Source organism: Sus scrofa, chromosome 16, assembly GCF_000003025.6.
Source record: "Sus scrofa isolate TJ Tabasco breed Duroc chromosome 16, Sscrofa11.1, whole genome shotgun sequence".
Lineage (NCBI taxonomy): Eukaryota > Metazoa > Chordata > Mammalia > Artiodactyla > Suidae > Sus > Sus scrofa.
This window is the reverse complement of record NC_010458.4, coordinates 33,364,170-33,384,607: the sequence shown is the minus strand read 5'-3', so window position 1 is coordinate 33,384,607 and position 20,438 is coordinate 33,364,170. Positions and strand designations below refer to the sequence as shown.

General features: G+C 36.7%; 1 protein-coding gene across 9 annotated transcripts in view; it reads left to right on the top strand.

The window, feature by feature from the left end:
• The window catches only part of ARL15 (ADP ribosylation factor like GTPase 15), a 452,958-nt gene that overhangs the window by 190,941 nt on the left and 241,579 nt on the right, over positions 1-20,438 (top strand). Inside the window, exon 4 of one of the 9 annotated variants that reach the window (XM_021076690.1) lies at positions 12,949-19,248. The exons of the other annotated variants lie outside the window; for them this stretch is intronic. Coding sequence (XP_020932349.1) covers positions 12,949-13,061 — 113 coding nt within the window. The 3' untranslated portion in view covers positions 13,062-19,248. Of the gene's footprint in view, positions 1-12,948; positions 19,249-20,438 lie in introns of those variants that run through there. 9 annotated transcript variants of the gene reach the window in all.

The following is a 20,438-nucleotide window of genomic DNA, read 5'->3' as shown; positions in this document are numbered from 1 at the left end:
TAGAAACTAGCTTCCCAGTCTTTTAAACCTCCCAGTCCCCTTGGCAATAGGAATCTCGTGTGCCTCTGAGGTTGCTGCCTCAACCACTCTTTGCTGTTTTGGGGCAATCAGGTCATTGCATATCTTCTAACTCTACACATTTCCTCACAGAACATTTGTGTTGGGTTCTTAACTACTTATCCCTCACAGGGGAATAGGTATTTCTGTTTCTCCCAAGGGTTGCCGTAATAGCAACTAATTTTCATTGTGTATTTGGTTTCAGTGTGATATTGCAGCAACAGCATTGCAAATCAAGAGACCAGTATTTTCTTCTAACAAAACAAGCCAGGGAACATTGGGTGAGGGTTTTAACTTCTCCAGCGCTGCTTTCTTTTCTAGCTGCTGAGGATGCTGATAACTGTTCTCTTTGGTGTAACATAACTAGTTTGTTTTTCATGTAAAAACTTAGTTTCTACCTGCTTCAAGCTCTGGGAACCACAGAACCAGTCTCTAACAGCTGTGAAGAACTACAATGTATTATTTTCTCTATTTTACTGTAACCCTGACTTCCTCAATTATTTTTGTTTTTTGTAGGTAGACATTTTAATAAATCTCAAAGTTTTCTTTTTATGTGCGTAGTTTGAGGCAGACTATACATCCATAAAATAGCAAATTACCAATAGTTACCAAACAAAGTTGCTATCACTGTGCTCTTTAAGAAGCATTACAGTCTAGTTTGGGAAGGACTACATCAGGACTGAGTATAAGAAGACATCAAAGAAAGACAGTCCAGAAAAAGGAACAGATGAAATGCCGGTGATGGAGGTGACAGAGAACTTGGTGCAGTTTTGTCCCATCGATAAACCAAGCCCATTGTCACTTTTTTGACTTTTATCCCCTCTGTCCCTAGACTGAGTTTTCCTCTGTGATGTCTTGTTTGTCTTTCTATATAATCCTAATTCTATTTTGTAATCAGTACTGTTACTGATTTTACAATCCCAGACTGTAAAGTCATGAAGAGTTGAAAAGCCCAACATAATCTTAAGGGTTTGTTGTATTGTGGTATAAAATATATCCATAGTTCTAAGCCACAGGGAAATTTGCCAAATCATGCCTCAAGACACAAGAGCAATGGTAGATCCTTTAGAGGCAAAATGTTTTGTTGTTGAATTCATTTCAGTGAACAGTTAATGAATGTTAACTACATGCCGAGCCCTAAGGATACAATTTCTTACTTGCCTCTCTCCCCAGCCCCAACACTACTCTCCTCTGAGCCCATTTCTTTGAATATTTGATGGAAGAGTGATGTTGGCCATACTAATTATGGAAGTTCCCAGAAAAATTAAATAGCTTTACTAGATTCCTATAATTGGAATGGCATCTTGACAATTGTTGAAGAGATAATGTGTGAAACTATTCATCACTTATTGGACTGGATTGATTCTCTGACACTTGCTGGAGTCAAATGAAATAGAACTGGTTACATTTGTTTTTGAGGCATCACACGTTTGTTTCTTTTAATTTTTTGAGGTCCAAAGTATTGTCAAAAGACAATTGAAGATGCTTATCATTAAAAAAATGCTTATCATTTTTAAAAGATCATTTTAATCTTGAAATTGATATTTATGGCATTGTGCGAGTTAATATGAAAAATTTATCATATAGTTAATTATTAATACAAACATGGAAGCTTTTATGATTGAAAATTAAAGATTGATTTTTTTGCTATCGTCCCTCCCTTGCCAAAATCTCATGAAATGACAAAAATATCAGACAATAATAAATCCATAACAAAGATAGACTTAAATCTATAGTAAAAAGTAAGGAAAGCAAGACAAAGCTTGAGGTACTGAAATAGAAACCTGAAATATTAAGGGAATTTGTCAAGATTATTAATCAGGGAGCTTATCAGAGTTATTAATTGGGGCTTTACATTTGGAGCTATGCCTTTATTTTTCTTTTCTTCTTGTGTTAGGTAGTGGATAGCAGCTGTGTTTACCCACAAACTAAATCCTAGAGTGTGGGTGCTAGACTTGGAGAGGCGGGGCAGTGCCCCCAGTAATGTACTGACTGCCAGGTGGGTTGGAAAGCCCACACACAAGGGAGACAAGCCACTTGTCTGTCCCTGTTAATCATTGGAAACAGGCAGTGGTAAACAAAAGAGCTGGCAAACAGATTTTCAAACAAAGGATAAGCGTATAATCATGACACATCACAATATGAGGAAAACCAATACAACGAAAGAAAGATAGCCAGTCAAAAATCAGAAGAAGAAAATATCCAAGAACCTAGAGGTAATACAATGATCAGAAGAAGACATTCAGAGAGACGGTTTTTGTATTCATGAAAAAGAATGTTAACACAGTATTTGGGAAATTAAAACTTGACTTAAAACTTAAAAAGGTCAGTTAACATAACTCAGATGTGTATTAGGGAAACTAAAGATTGAGCAAGGGAATTTCCTCAGAATGCCCTCCAAAAGGAATACTTTGGAAGTATGAAGGAAAACTTAAGAGACACAGCGAATAGTTACAGAAGTTTCAACATCCTCTATAGTGAGCTCTAAAAAGAGAATAAAAAGAAAGCGGAGAGAATAAAATAATAATAATAATAAAAAGAGCCTCTAATAGAAAAAGAATGTTGTGATTTAGTGAGCCTTCTGAGTGCCAAGAAAAAACCCATACCTAGACATATTATGAAGAAAGAGCAACCATTCATTTTCGTCACAGAAACACATGCAAACACAATACAATAGCATTATTTTCATTTTCAGCATGGGAGGGTGGCAGAATCAGATAAAGAGAAAGAAGCATGAAAGTATGTACTTTTCTTATTTAGATTATAGCTTATAATTAACAAAAGGAAAGTGGAAGTTTAAATATGTATCTTTAAAAATCAAGCATAAACACAATAAAAGATGATACATATAAAAATACTTTTAAAAATGTCTGAAAGGTTTCATATTCACTAACATAATTCTTACAGAATGGAGTGAGTTTACTGGGAATCGTTACTTTTTAGTACTATATGAGATTTTTTCATGAGAAAATTTTTTTTTTTTTAATTTTCCCACTGTACAGCAAGGGGGTCAGGTTATCCTTACATGTATACATTACAATTACATTTTTTTCCCCTGAGAAATTTTTTAATTGAAAATTAACTCCAAAGATAGAAAGCAAAGAATATTCAACAAATTCAGCAACATGCAAGAGTGAGAAAAAAATAAGCAACAGTTATAAACAGGAAACATCTATACACAATCATTAATTGTAATAACTGTAAATAGATTACATTCCCCCCATTTAAAATATGAGTAGCATATAAACAGTATTTATAACGTGTTCAGTTATATCCCGTGAAGAGAGATGCTTCTACAACAAAAAGATGCAGTAAAGTAAAAATAAAGGGATAGAAAAGATACTCTAAAAATTGATCATTGAAAAGAAAGTACTCGGAGCAAGATTAATAGCAGATGAAATGAAATTCAAAGCGAAGAACATTAACTAGAATCAAAGAGATTTTATATTGAGATACTAGAACACCTGAGTATCCACCCCTGCATACTTAATTATGTGATTCTATACAGCTAAAACCAAGAAAACAGATCCATAATCAGAAGAATTTAGCCATACTTTATTATAGAAGACAACAAATGAAATAAAAACATATAAAGCATTTAAATAGCGAGTTAACAAACTTGATCTAACTGATGAGTCTATAATATTACCCTCAAATAGAAAATACTTTTTTTTTTTAAATCCACCTAAAATTTTTACATGTAGGACCATGTGTAATGTGTTTTCTGACTAAACTCCAGTAAGAGTAGACATTAATAGCAAGGAGTTCCCGTCGTGGTACAGCGGTTAATGAATCCAACTAGGAACCATGAGGTTGCGGGTTCAGTCCCTGCCCTTGCTCAGCAGGTTAAGGATCCGCATTGCCGTGAGCTGTGGTGTAGGTTGCAGATGCAGCTTGGATCTCGCGTTGCTGTGGCTGTGGCGTAGGCCAGTGGCTACAGCACCGATTTGACCCCTAGCCTGGGAATCTTCATATGCCACGGGAGCGGCCCAAGAAATGGCAGAAAGACAAATAATAATAATAGCAAATAGACAAAAAAAGGACATATGAAACAAGGTTTAAAAGTACTTGACCCTTATACCATGTACAAAAATTAAATCAAAATGCATCCTAGACCTACATATGAGACCTAAACCTGTAGCACTTTTAGAAGAAAACAGGAGAACATTTTTATGACTTTGGATTAGGCAAAGATTTCTTAGATAAGACACCAAGAGTGTAATCCATAAAAAGGAAATTGAATTATTGGATTTCATAATAATGTCTTCTGAGAGTTCCCGTCCTGGCTCAGTGGTTAATGAACCCGACTAGGAACCATGAGGTTGTGGGTTCAATCCCTGGCCTCACTCTGTAGGTTAAGGATCCAGCGTTGCTGTTAGCTGTGGCATAGGTCGCAGACGCAGCTCAGATCCTGTGTTGCTGTGGCTGTGGTGTAGGCTGGCAGCTATAGTTCCGATTAGACCCCTAGCCTGGGAACCTCCATATGCCACCAGTGCGGCTCAAGAAAAGACAAAAAAAAAAAATAGACTTCTGCATTTTCAGAAGTTAGAGACTGAGACGACAAGCCATAGGCTAGGTAGACATTATTTGGAAGTCATACATCTGATAAAGACCTTAGACCCAGAATATAGAAAGAACACTGAAAATTTAATAATAAAATAAACAGTTATCTTTAAAAATGGACAATTTGAGGAAATACTTCATCAAGAATATATAAAGCAGGTAAATAAGTACATGTAAAGATGTTTAACATTATTAGCTATCAGGGAAATGCAAGTTAAAACCATTGCACACATGTTAAAAAGTCTAAATTTTAAACGCCTGACAGTATCTATTATTGACAAGGATATAGAAGTACTGGAAGTCTCACTCAGTGCCAGTAGAAATTTAAAATGATACAACCATTTTGGAAAATAGTGTCTCTTATGGTAAATGCAAACCAATCTACTGTCAAGCCAGTCCTCTCTTGGAGAAATGAAAACTTGTATTTACCCAAAATCCTGTACGCAAATGTTCACAACTTTATTTGTAATAGGGCAAAATTGTGGAAGCATCCCAGATGTCATCAGTAGGTCAGTGGATGAACAAGTTGTGATATATCCATACAATGAAATAGTATTTAGCAATAAAAACAAACTATTGACATGTACCACAACATGGATCTCAAAATTCTCATTTGTTGTGAAAGAAGCCAGACAAAATGGCACATGTAGAGTGGTATTCCCTCATGGAGTAAATTTATCCTGTTTATATAAGATCCTCCATATGCTGTGGGTGCGACACTAAAAAGACAAAAAGAAAAAATAGAAAAAAAGCACAAATCTTGGGTATAAAATAATTAATTTTAAAAAGTTTATCAAGTCCATCAGCTTAATGAGTAGATTTTAAAAATTGCAATGCTAACGAAAGAAGGCAGACTGATCTGTCTATGCACAGCAGCCCTAAATTATTCCATGAAGTACGTGTGAGAGATTCATTATACAAAAACTGAGAGATTCCTCAGAATAAATCCGTTGTGGCTCATTCCATAGAGATACTCAAAACTGAAGCTATAAAATGTTCTCTTCCCAATTTTAGTAATATTTATGAAAAAAAAATTTGTGTTGATGGTTTTGACATTGGCAAAATGCAGGTCTTAGAGAAAGTTGGAGGCTGAGGGGAAAAAACAGTAATAACAACACTAAGGTAACAAATATATTAGAAGGTATCTGATTCCAAACCACATCAGAATAATTAGCACTTTAAAAATACATTTTGTGGGAATTCCCATTGTGGCTCAGTGGTTAACAAATCCTACTAGGAACCATGAGGTTGCAGGTTCAATCCCTGGCCTCACTCAGTGGGTTAAGGATCTGGCATTGCTGTGAGCTGTGGTGTGGGTTGCAGACGCAGCTTGGATCCTGCATTGCTGTGGTTCTGGTGTAGGCCGGCAGCTGCAACTCTGATTCGACCCCTAGCCTGGGAACCTCCACGTGCCGTAGGAGCGGCCCTAGAAATGGCAAAAAGACAAAAAAAAAAAAAAAAAAAAAAAAAAAAAAAAAAAAAAAAAAAAATTGTGTGTTTATGTAAAACACCATTTTTGGTTCAGGAATCTTCACTATAGATGATTTTATGCTCTCTAGCTTATGCCTCTGGTTAAAAATTTTAAACCAGACCTATTTTTGCACTAAAAAGTAATGTATTTATCATTGTGTTTTTCCTTGTTTCATTTTTGCAATCTTGGCAAAATGCCTGGTTGAGATTGATGTGGTTGTGTTCATCTATAATAATCTATATACATGATGTGATAAGATGTTAGACCATAATGTACTTTCTCTGTGGACTTTTCCATTAGTGATCCCAACAAGTTCTTTGGTGTGGGATCCACCATACCACTTTCTTTTTCTTTAAAGTGATGGTGTATGTTAAATTTGGTGCATGTAAATATAAAACGCTTTAATCTCGAGACCATAGTTGGTAGTACAACCAGAGTGATAATGAGCTTACTGTATTATTAAACAGTTAACAGTTAAGGGCTCGGAGACAGAATGCCAATCTTTTGTTGCCTCAGTTTTCTTTCTCTTTCCCAAAGTCCTCGAAATAGGTTTCAATATCATTTTTTTTCCTCCTACTAATTAGATTATAATCTCAGTGAGGAGGGATGTAATATTAACTGGCAAGTTAGAAATGCAGAGGCAACTTCTTGGGAACTTAGTTTTCAGGTAAGTGTGGGGCTGTAACAGTAGGTAATAGGTGCATTTATATTTTTTTAAATGTGAGATGTCTTTGATGCTGTTGCTCCCTTTTATATAGTTGTCTGTTTTTATTAATGTTAAGTTATGGGACCATTGTCTCTTCGTGAACAGATGAAAATCTGTTTAAATGGTGATGTGAGAAGATCCAAAATGACTATACCTTAAATCTGGAGTCTGGAAAATCACCTACAGATTTTAAGTGTGTACATCTGAGCAGTTGTAAAGCAAAATTTCCTTATCAATTTAGATTCCATGTGTGTCCATAAAAAATCCTACGAGGTTCAGGCTGTGAAACATTGAAAATATTTAGCTTTGTAGTCTTCTTAGTTCTAGGTGAGAATGATAACAGGCAATGGAAGCTTGAAATTTAGGAGTGAAATGTCCATTACTCTCTAGCCTCCCAAACTGGTAAATATAGATTGGTTTTCTAATGGTTCCATCAAGTGTTTGTTTTCTTTTTCTGAGTTTATTACATGTGGGACTTAGGAAGTTTAGTTAAACTCTTGCTACAGATTTGAATGAGGATTCAAAAAAAAAAAAAAATCAGGTGAATTACATTGGGAAATTATTGACACAGGTGCACCAGGAATCATGTTGTGGATAAAAGACCAATTCCGAACACAAGAGCCTTTGTATTAGGTGAAGTTAGTTACTTGAAAAAATTTCTTCCAAGTTACTTTCTTTATTTCTCAAATCTTTAAAAGTTCCCATGTATGCATGGGAACTGAGAGGAACAACCCCAAATCAGTCCTAAAATGAACAACAATTCAGAGTGAAATAAATGAGAATAGCAAATACTTCAGATAAAGTTGAGACACCTAGGTTGAAGCCTCTTGTCTTCTACATATTTATAATTATTATCAGCCTCATATCAGACTTATCAGGCTCATATGTGTTCATTTGTTTGTTTCAAGCAAGCTTGTCTCTCTTTTAAAAAGTTAAATGTTTTCTCCTCGTCTTGTCCTGGGCAGACTTGATGTTTTAGTGCTTTGCGTATTGGAACTTCTTCTTCTTTACTGGTCTTTTTTCTTTCAGGTAGTAAACATCTTTTTGACCTCTGATTGTAAACCCTCTCCCCTAGTCCTGTTACTTCCTGGAACTAAAACAACATACAGCTTTCTGCTTGGCTGAACCATCCTGCCTCATGTCTTCTTTCTCCTTTGAATTTTGTTTCTTTTCAGGTCAGTGGAGAAAAAAAGGAAAAAGGAAGAAATGACATCAAGAAACTATATATGTTTTTTCCCTTGAAATTTTTTTTTTTTTCATTCTAGTCTGAAAAAGGTTATAATTGTTTTGGGGCTCTCTGTTGCAGCTAATTCTGCCGTTTTCTGAACCAGTCAGCTCAATTTGAGTCTAAAAGTATTTTTTAAAAAATGTTTTTTTCCTTGAGTCTAGTAAGGAGTTGAACTTAATAAGTCGTGGACATTTTTTTCTACCAAAGCTTTTGTCAGAGAGTACAAAAGTTGTCAGATCAACAACCTCCTCTAATCTTCAAGAGGACTTAACAAAATGAGTCCATTTGAGAACAAAGTTAGGTAAAATGGTTTTCCTCTTAGCAGATAAATGAAAACGTTTTTGCGTGGCTGTATGCAAGAATCATTAATACCACCCAGATTTAAACGACCTGGATAGTCTGATTATTTGCATGCAGTATGCTGTTGAAAAGAATTCTCTACTAAAATGGTACTATGCAATTTAATATGATTTTGATAACTACCATGACACCTCACCACCTTATCATCTTTGGATGCTATCTATGCTTTTATAAAAATCAGCAGAATGTTAGTCATCTGTCATTTAAAATATTACTAAGAGCTTGCTGTCCTAAGACATGTTTAGTTGTAGTCTGCTTTAAGGAAGCTCTCTGTATAAAACTATAGATTTACACATTTGTAGGTTTCATTAAATCATTTGTTGTATTATGAAAGAATTACTGGTTTTGATAAAAGTTTCACTCCAAATTGTCCTAATAAGTTTTAAGTCATTTGATTTAGCTAAATACTAAATATTTAGCCAAGACCATTTCTAAGGCACAAATTGACTCTAAAATTCTCTAAGTCTAAGTGCAGTGTTTTGCTTATTTCCTCATCTTATTTTTAAAAATCATCCTCTCTTAAAAGGACTATTTTACTTGGTTTCAAAAATCCCTGAAATCTATCACATGCAACTATCATATACAACTCTAACTTTAGGTTAAATTACTTTGGGAAAATTCTCTGAAGACTGTCATGAAATTAAAATTTTATCTATGCCTTTCGTCATCCTGGGACAAAATGTCTCTGTGAAAGAGGACAAGAGAGCAAAGAAATGAGTACAAGATAAGGAAATCCTGTAAGAGCATAGAAACTGTTGAGATGAAGCTCATATTATTCTCATATCTTTCTATCTCATATCTTAATAATTATCCTAGTCTAATTTGTTAAATGGAAAAGCTAAATTGTTAACCTTGATTGACAGGCTGCCTATTAACATTTGTATTGGTCCTATTGATTTTCAAAGGTTTGTCTCCTTCTCTCAAATAGGCCAGAATTGGGGTTCCATTTTATTTTGTTTTGGCCGTGCCCATGACGTGTGGAAATGCCCAGGCAGGGGACTGAACCCACACCACAAAGTGACCTGAGCTGCTGCAGTGACAACGCCAGGTCCTTAACCCACTTCGCCCCAAGAGAACTCCTAGAGTACCATTTTGAAGGGAAGTCAGCTGAGACCTGGGAAGAATTTGCAGCCGGCCAGATGATGCCCTAGAATAGTGTGAAGCCCTCTAACAATAATACAGTGTCATTCCCAAGGCAGAAAGGAAAGACGCAGAGGGTCGCATCCTCCTTGCATAGCATCTCTCCATGGGAAACTTGTCCCGGGAGTTCAATGGGGCAGGTCACCAGGGGAGGACACAAGGGGACCAGTACGGGACAGCCAAGCGCATCCTTTGGCTCATGTGCTGACCACATGAAACCTGCTTTGGGACTGGAAAATGCCTGACATGGCTAACCTAGAATATATCACTTTGCGGGTTCCTGGCAACGTTCTTGCGGTGGATGCAGTTGCACTGTTTGAACGTTGTTGCAGCTTGCTGACCTAGGGGAGCCTGAAGCAAAAAAAAAAAAAAAAAAAAAAAAAAAAAAAAAAGTTATCTACTGCAGTTCTAAATCAAGTTTTAAAACAACAAAACAGTTTAATATCTGTAGCTGGAAGGGAAATGTTTGGAGCTGTGTAACTGGCAGGCAGGAGTGTAGCGACTGAAGAGGAGAGAATTCTTGGGCCAGTTTTGGACACAAACTGAACTAAACTAAAAGAAACCCAGGCAGACTCTTCTGTCTGGCTTCCCAGTAAAGTCAGAAGGGACAGTGCTGGCAGTACTATGGTTTGTATGCTGGGATAGATAGAAACAGCAAAACTCTCAGCCTGTGGCTATAAAAAGAAGTATTTTTTATGATGTATTCGTTGTTTAAGAGCAGGCCGTGAGTTTTGTTTAACATTTATTCCTATGCAGCTCAAAAACCAGAATGCTATCTGCTTGGGTGCTTAAGCTCTTTCAGATGTTTTTATTGTGTAACGTTTTTGTCTCCAGATTCTTCTTTTAATGTATGTTTTTTTTTTTTTTTCTCACAATCTGTTAAAAGATCAGTTTGTGTGAATCTTGACACTGTGATGCTATTTCATGGTTTTAATTTGAATGTGAGTTGTTGCAGCTGGAAGCATATGATTAATGGCACAGACTTGTTTCTCACAAAAACAGATGATATTTTACATTTAGTCAGGATGCATTGAAAAACTGACTTGCTTACATTGCACTGGACATAAAGTCACATTTCAGTTCACTTTTGATGTCTGCTTGTAAGTTGAATTAATCTTAAATATGTAGGTGTATATCTCTGATGATATAACTGGATATTGAAAGTATTTGAAGGATGATTTGAAAAATTGCATATTAAATATATGTTGTCCAATAGTTGCCTGGCCCAGGAACTTCTGCATGCTGAAGCCGTCTCAAAAAAAAAAAAAGAAAAAAGAAAAGGAAATACATTCTTCTTGATTGCGTATCGTGTGTGTGTGTGTGTGTGTGTTTTGGCCATGCCTGTGGCATGCAGAAGTTCCTGGGCTAGGGATTGAACTTGTGCCACAGCAGTGACAACGCCAGAGCTAGGTGACCTGCTAGGCCACCAGGGAACTCCTGTCTGTGTGTTTTTATATACTCTTACAGTGTAACTACATAATAGAGTGATGCTCCTGGCCTTCCCTACCTGCTGGCACTTTGGAGAGTTCTGACCCACAGGAGGCAAGGCAGTGACATACAGATGATCTGCCATCACTCTGGATTATGGGAACATTTGCTGCCATGGCCCTAGCCATCCTTCTCAAGAGCAATGTCAGAAAAGTTGTATAGGTGATTTCCTTCAGAAATGAGTTTCACAAGTCATTTGAGGCCTTTTATGGCATTCTGCCCTCCAGCTTTCATCTTAAAAAATAACATGAGGAGTTCCCGTTACGGCTCAGTGGTTAACAAATCTGACTAGGAACCATGAAGTTGCAGGTTTGATCCGTGGCCTCACTCAGTGGGTTAAGGATCCGGCATTGCCATGAACTGTGGTGTAGATCGCAGACGTGGTGCAGGTCCCATGTTGCTATGGCTGTGGCGTAGGCCGGTGGCAACAGCTCCAATTTGACCCCTTAGCCTGAGAACCTCCATATGCCATGGGTGCAGCCCTAAAAAGACAAAAGACAAAAAAAAAAAATGAAACCATATTTGTTAAATCAGATTTTACTTAGTCAAACTTGTTGCACCAGATAGAAATTTGCTTTTTTCAAATCCCTAAGATGTGGCTGAGGAGTCTCAAATTGAGCACTTCCACCGTAAGAAAGTCAGTGTCTCAAATTGCCGCTGTGGGGCAGTGGATTAAGAATCTGACTGCAGCAGCTTAGGTTACTGTGAAGATGAGGGTACCATCCTTGGCCTGGTGCAGGGTTTAAAGGATCTGATGTTGCGGCATAGGTCGCAGCTGTGGCTGGGATTCAGTCTCTAGCTTGGGAACTTCCATACGCTGCTGGCCGTGGCCATAAAAATTTTTTAATTTTTTAATTTAAAAAAAAAGTCATTGTCTTAGAAAGCATATTTATATATCATACTTGAAGAGTTTTCATTATTACCATTAATTAAAATTTACTAAAGTCTAACTTTCTGCTGCTTAGCTAAAGTGGGACCCAGGTAAGCTTGGCGGAACCATACTCATTAATAGTATATCCTCTCTAGACAGTGATTCAGAAGCATGAAACTTGCTGTCGTATACTCTGAAAGATCATTTTCCAAGATAAATATCTTTCATGCTTTAATTGTTTCCCACATTACATGGTCTCCAGGATCATCATCTTCCTGGTTGCCTTCTTCTGGACAAGTTTTAAATTGTGGGTGGTCCCTTGTAAAACGTATATCCAGAGGCGTGATGTTCTTGATCCAGGCTGACCAGTGACACGCTTATCTGTCTCCTTTCAGGCACTATATTTCTCTCAGAGCCAACAATACTCACCAGAGTACCCTCACTGGATCATATTGGATATGCTATCAAAACACCCAGCTGTTTTAAGTCAGGTCTCTTCTGATTTTAACACGCACTTGATTTTCTTTTTCTTTTTTTTTAAATTCCAAGTTCCAGACGTTACTTATATCTCTATTAAATTTCACTGTCTAAGCATTGGCTCATTGTTCCAACTTGTCAGGAGCGTTTTAACTTTTTTTTATTCTGTCATCCAAAATATTAGCAATTTCTTTCAGCTTTGTGCCATCTGTAAATCTCGAAATGATACCTTTAAAGTTTTGATTCAATTAAAAGTTATAAACATGTATCAAATTGTCTGCTCCCCGCCAGTCTCATGCTCCCTGCTAGGGATTACAAGATGACTAGAAGGTAATCATTCCTTTAGGGAGCTCACAGACTATAGGGAGTAATAGACATGTAATTATATAACTATAAAGCAGTGCGATAATTGCTATAATAGAGTTATGTGTAAAGTGCTGTGAGAACCAGGGTTGGTTGCAAATCATAGAAGACCCAACCCCTTCCATGCTGGCTCAGATCCATGAATTTTGAGGTATGGCTGTTAAATCAGTTACGATGCTGCCTAACTACTGTCATCTGATTTACTTTTTTCTTTCTTGCCCAAGGATATAACAAGAGACTTGTTAAGTATTTTGCTGAAATGATCTCATACTTTGGTATTCCCAAAATGTACCTACCTGGCAAGCCAGTCCAGAAGGAACTGAGAATTATTTGGTGAGACTTGTTCTTGGTGACCCCATGATGGTTCATGATAATCCTGTTTTTTGTTTGTTTTGTTGCTTTGTTTTTTTAAACTGGAGTAATAATTTGCTTATCCCCAATCTTCTGGAAACTTGTCATTCTCATTAGTTACATAGCAATGCTTAGAGTAACTTTGCAATGACATCTGAGTTTTTCTGCTATCTTGGTATGTAATCTGTCTGAATCTGGAGACTTGAATTAATTTAAAGATGCATGATGCATACTTTCCTGTTTTCAAATTTACCTTTACGAATTGAAGATCATTCTTTTTACACCCTCTGTTTTTGTTTCTTTTGCTTATCAGTTCTTAACATTTTTACAAGTATAAATTCATTTTAGCCATTAATCTTCTTTCCCTTTCCTATAATTTCTCCTTCCTTTATCTATAGTTTCATCCTTTCTTTATCTCCTTTCCTTTTTATGGTGCCTGGTCATGGACAGGTTTTTCTCCTCCTCCTCTTCCAATTATACTGAAATCCTGAAGCCTAGCATAATTGACCATTTTTTGGTTTTACAGTCTCTAGGGTAATATATCAACCATTTTTTTTCTTTGTTGGTCACAATTAAATTTAGAGACGTGAACTCATTGTTGTCTCATACTTCTTTGCTCTGAAATTTTCAATTGAATGAGGTAAAATATACCAGAACTGAGGCCTTCATAGAAGCCATGGGTTTAATGGCACCTGGCTCTGATAGGATGACTGATAATAAGTACATACTTGCTCCTGAGACTGGACAAGTATTTGGAGATGAATAGTGCTTGTATGGTACCATTTGCCACTCTTTCTCTCCTTGGGGTTCTGTCACTAACCTTCACCTCTTTCTTTTTGACTCCTTTTTCTCAGTATGTCTGCTAATACTCATTCAATCTGATTTGTGGATAGTTTGGACTTTTTAGTATGGTTTGACAATTTCTAATGATTATTACTGACATAACTTAACTCTGTTTCTATGTCCTTGTAGGCATTTCCTGTAATGCCATGTTGTCTTATGTGTTTTGGTAGAGATCTGACATGTATCTATCCTAATGTTTTTAATGAAAGCCTTTATTTTTAGTTTCTGAATATTTCTTTAGATGAGATTTTAAAAATAAAATTCAGGATCAGAACATTTCTATTAGGAAGACATTCTGTTGTCTCTATTATTGCATCTTTCCCACTGTTTCAGGTTTAGATTATTTTTAGGCAGGAGTTCCCTGATGGTCTAGCAGTTAAGAATTCGTTGTTGTCACTGCTGTGACTCAGGTTCCACCCCTGGCCTGGGAACTTCCTCATGCTTCAAGTGTGGCCAAAAAAAAAATTTTTTTTAGGCAGTTTGATAAACAAAAAATGGTACCATATAATTTTAGTTTGTGTTTTTTGATTACTGAGATTAAGATTTATATGTTGGTATCTGCTTTCTAATTTTTCTCTACTTATTTTGTCATTTAAAATATAGCTGTTTTTATATTCTAGTTATTCCAGGTGAATTTGGGGGTTGAAAGAGTCTCTTAAGGTTTTTTGATTGGCAGTCCATTAAATAAAACTCATTAGTAAATTTGGGAAGAATTGAAATATTTATTACATTTAGTCTTCCCTTCTAGAAACATGTGATGCTTTGTTTATATACACATTTAGTGTGTGTGTGTGTGTGTGTGTGATTCATACACATTTGGGGATTTTTTTTCCATATAAGCATATTTTATTGCTATTACATGGATTTTTTTGCTTTTAATATAGTTAAAAATGATCTTTTGAAACATTTTAATTTTGTTTCTAATCACCTCATGGAACCATATTATTAGTTCTAAGTTTTCCAGTTAATTCTCTAGGGTTTGTAGGTATGCAATCATCATCTGCAAATAATGACTATTTTGTCTTCTTTCCAGGAGTGGTTATACCTTTTACATCAGTTTTCTGCCGTATTTTATTGGCTGTAACTTTAAGAACAATGATAAATAATCCTGGTGATGGTGGAGCCACATTAATTTTTATGTTCTCTGTACCCATTGTAGTACTTAGTGTGTAAAAGCTACTCAGAAAATGTCTTGTTGGAGTGAATTTCCTTGAACTTAGCTGTCAAGGAGTTTTAATCTAGTTAGCAAACTAAAAACTGTGTATAAATAACAATAGTACACAGTAGAAAGTTACACATAGTACTAAAAACTGTAGATAGTAAACTACTCTGGCTCTTTGTTGGGGAAAAAAAAGATGCAAAAAGGAGTGGTTGTGGTGCAGGTGGCATTTAATGCAGGACTTGAGGATGGGTTACACTTGGAGATATGAAGATAGGGAGAAAGGAGTTTCCCAGAAGAGGGATAAGTCAGTCATTAGTAGAGAGGTGAGCATTGGAGAAACGCAGTGGGTCTAAGGCAAAAATATGAGTAGAACATTTTGGCTGCCGTAAAGTTCCTATAAATGAGGTGGAAGGATTCAAGATTAGAAAGGTTGATTGAGTCAAACAATTAGGAGCCTTGAATGGCAGGATAAGCTCGAATATATATTATAATATCTATGTTTCATTGGAGTATAGTTGACTTACAAAGTTGTGTTAGTTTCAGGTGTACAACAAAGCAAATCAGTTATACACATACATATATCCATTCCTTTTCAGATTCTTTTCCTTATAGGTTATTACCCAGTACTGAATAAATCACCCTGTGCTATACAATGAGTCCTTGTGACTTAAACCTATTTTATATATAGTAGTGGGTATATGTTAATCCCAATCCCCTAATGTATCTCCACCCCTACCCCTCAAGCTCTTTTTCACCAGTGCTTTCCAAGGTGTTTCACATCATCAGACACATGGAAAATGATCGTATTGTTACGGCTTATCAGAATAAATGAGAACTGAATACTGATAGTGGTAATGTTAGCAAATGGGGAAGGATGCCCTGAGCCTCACTAGACACCCATTGGCTACAGGATTTCAGCACATCTGTCCTCCTTCTGAGGGACATTCATGTTAGGAGGAAGGTAAGATTTTTTTCAGGGTGTATTTTCTCTCTCAGATTTCAGTTTAAAGATGTTTTCGGCTTTATACCAAGCAAACCACCTTCTTCTCTCCATAGACATAGACTCTCTTTTACATGTAACACTTGTTTCCAATTCCCATTGCAGGTGTCATGAGTCTCATTTATTTCCTTTCCTTCAGAACCATGGCTTTTCATTATAAATAGAGAAGACAATCTACTCCTGCCTCAGATTCCTTAATTTCCCACTCAGATTGTGGTTTACAATCTGAGATAAATTCTAGATTTATTGGTGTATCATTACACTGATTTTATCTGACTTGCTTTTGATTTTGTGATTCTTTTGAAGACTATCTCTCCATGCTAATGCAGCTGAATTTTGACATGAAATTCTCTTTATGATTACTTATGGGTCCCCCAAGAGGTAAACATGCCATTTCTGATCATCCTTTCAGGAAACTTGGATATGGGGCTAAAAAAATAATTAATCCATTGTTATACTTCCAATCTGAAAGAGCTATTGTAGACTGTAAACAGAATTGCCTTAACAGGCGATTTTTCTATAGAAAGGACTTCCCTTGATTTAAGAAACAAGTTTAAAATATGTAGTACTGTAATTTGATGGTCTTACATCTTCATGAGCTGTTGTATTAACAGCATTCATTAACCAGCTATACTGAGAATTTAAAAATAGGCGTTCCCTTCATGGCTCAGTGGTTAACGAATCTGACTAGGAACCATGAGGCTGTGGGTTCGATCCCTGGCCTCGCTCAGTGGGTTAAGGATCCAGCCTTGCCATGAGCTGTGGTGTAGGTTGCAGACACAGTTCAGATCTGGCGAGGCTGTGGTGTAGGCCAGCAGCAACAGCTCTGATTAGACCCCTAGCCTGGAAACCTCCATATGCCGCAGGTGCGGCCCTGGAAAAAGATGGAAAAAAAAAAAAAAGAATTTAAAAATAGATTTTGATTTTAATGCTGATAATGGGTTAAAACCTTACAGTTTGATTTTAAGACTTATAAATCCTTCTATGCTATACTTTTCACAGTAGCAGCTCACTTGGACATTTTGGAGATAGCTGAAGTCCTCCTTTTATTACTAAAATGTTTGAATAGCTGGATATTTGATGATTAAAGAATGTTAATTTCTTTTAGATATAATGATAGCATTCTCACTATATTTTCAAAAAGAATCCTTAATGTCAAGAGATAGATACTAAAATATTTACAGATGGAATTATGTAATACATGTAATTTGCTTCAAAATAATGTCGGAGGAATTAAATGAGGCTGGATTGGACAGAATTGACAGTTGTCAAGGCTAAGTGATGATTTTTATCATGCTTTTCTGATTACTGGTATATGTTCAAAATTCTCCATAACAATAAATGAAAGTATTAGAAGTATAGTTCATCATTTATTTGATGAACATCAGAAACCCTGTTATACTTTCAAGGGGCCGGGTGGCTATTCCATGCTGCATTAAATCTGAACTGCTGTGCTTTTTATTTCTATTCTTTGCCTTTTTTGTCCTTTCATTGTTGTTGATCTCTTTTTCTTTTGTAATTTCTTAATTTCTTGATTTGGTCTCTTTTGTAGCTATTTTTCTTTGCTACTGTCCACATGCCTGTCTCTAGTGGATTCTATCTCTCCTATCTCCCACATAATGATTTACTACTTCTAATATGCTCTGAGCAGGGAGCCAAGAAACTAAGTGTGATCACATTTTTTTCTAGGCAAGATTTCTGTATGGGCCTGAGGGACTTTTTAGAGTGTTAAGCATGTGAGCTTTAAGATGCTAATTTGAGGACATGTCTGTTGGCTGCCCCATGGCTCCTGGTTTTTAGTTGTGCTCTGGATGGTTGAGGCATCCTATAAATGTTTAAATATGTGGTACCAACAGACATATGTCTTGAGACTGCAAGGAGGGGTTTGGTTTGGTTTTTAGTGCAGTGATAATGGACATTGGAAACAAAATTATTTTATTTACAACTCATTGAAAAGAAATTTAACTTTCCAGCTTTTATTACTACTTTAAGAATCTGAGGAGTAAATATGCTCTTAGGGGAAATACGATGTTACTAAGAAGTAGGTTAAAGCTTAAATAACATGGTGTCATAAAGATATTATCAAGTCAGTGACCTGTTGGCCTATGAGCTCATGAGTCAGGCAGTGGCCATGTCCAATTAGTTTACCACTGTATTCTTGTTGCCTGTGCTGAGTTTGCTACATGGAAGTCACTCGTTAAATATTTCCTAGTCAATTGAGTGAATGAGCAGTATAAGTCAGATGGCTATTTTTAATTCAGAAGACATGCATTGAGTAAAGATTATATGCCTGTTCCTGTACTAGCTTTGCTGAAATATCCAGAAGACTTGGTCTCAAAACGTAAGTCTAGAGAGCTGTCAGCCTAGAGCAGTTATAAAGAATTGGACTTGTAAAAAGCGCAGGTATTGTTACAAGTGTCCTGCCATTGAAGGGATATACAGGTTGCACTAGGGTCACAAAGGATGGAGAAAGCAATTTGGTGAAAATGAAGTTAGAGAGGCCCTCACCATGAGATAATGTTTAGGTTTAGACTTGAAATGTGCTTTGGATTTTTCTAGGCATGCCATTGGTGGAGCAGAGGAAAATCAGCCAGAGGAGAAAATGCATGGTGGTCTTTCAAAGTGTCCCAGAGCTTGGTAGTTACACTGGGGCATAAACATGGGTGACTGATAATTATTTATTAGGAATCAGGGATAAAGAGTTAAAGCTGACTCTTAAGATTCTTAGTTTGGTTGACTGCCAGTCCTCAGGCAGGGAATCCAGGAGGCTGGTTTGGAAAAGAATGCCGGGTAAGAATGAGTTTGTTTGGGGACAAGTTGAGTTTAAAATATCTGGGAAACACTTAGAAATATGCAATAGGTTGCAAAAAATAAGGATATCGGTGCTTAATAGAAAATTAGATGAGAGCATTTGAACTGACCGTTTTCAGGGTGTTAAAGGTAGCTGAAACAGTGTGAGTAAAGGCATTCCAAAAGAGCATGTGGAAAGTGAGAATTCTGGGGAATATCAGCAGAGAATTCTAGATTGAATATCTGTGTACTCTGACGGCAGAGACTCTGTCTTCTTCGTTTCCTTGTCTGGGTAGTATGGCGCAGACATGGCAAGCAATAAGCCTTCAGAAAAGTTGTTTGTCTTGTCCTTTTTTTTTTTTTTTTAAATCCTGCTTTCGAAAGAAGCATTTTGAGAATGTAGTAGATGTTGTTTACTAAATCAACGACTTGGCAAGTAAGACCGAGGTAAGTTCTTATGTTTTCTCCCCCTTTAGTTCATTAATCCACATTTTATAATTTTCTGCCTGCCTGCAAATACATTTTTAACTTTATATTATGTATTACCATGTAACAATTTACTGTGAATTTAGAGACTTCAATTTAAAAAAACGCACTTTTTCCTGAATAAACTAAACATATAATTATTATGACCCAGCAATTTCACTTCTAGGTATATACTCATAAGAATTGAAAATGGGTGTTCAAACACAAAGTTGTACATCAGTATTCATAGCAGCTCTATTCACAGCCCTCAAAAGGAACAACCAAAATATGCAACAGCAGGTGCATGAATAAGCAGAATGTGATATAACCATACAATTGTTGTTAGCCATAAAAGGATCGCCTTCTAAGCTAGCGTTTTTGTTTGCAGATTTTGGTTCCTGGGACATGGTTAGATGGAGGGCCTCAGATCCTGGCCAGCTGTTGGCCAGAGGATGTCCTCAGTTCCTTGCCACGTGGGCCTCTCCAACATGGCAGTTTGCTTCATTGAAGTGTCCAAACCAAGAAGGCAGTAGAGCTAATCTAAGACAGAAGTTACAGTCTTTTGTGACCTAATCACGGAAGTGACATCCCATCACCTTTGTCACATGCTGTAAATTAGAAGTGAAGCACCAGATTAGCCCACACTCCAGGAGTGGAGAGTAGCAGAAGTGGCAGTACCAGAAAGAGGAGATCATTGGGGGACATCTTGGAGGCCGCCTGCCACAAATGCTAAGGGTTACCGTCAGTGTTGCTGTGAGGCTTTGGTTCTTACGTTGGGACAACCCTATGCTGTTCCCAACAGAACCCTCCACATGTAAATCCAAAAATTATTTATTGAGTATCTATGACTCCATTTTGGCAAGTATAAAGAGAGAGAAAAGGTGGTCCCTGGTTTTATGGAAATAGAAAATAGAAGTCATTCCTCTGAATGCTTCCTGTTGTGGTACAGAAACAGTTTGCTAAGACATTCATTATTTACCAGGCTGCGTGACCTTGTGATCTTAGATTGATTTGTGAAGTGTGTTCATGTGTGTGCCCATATTTGATGAAATGACCTGATTCTTGAGGTTTTCGCAAGACCATCATTTTTTAAGGAGGGGAGG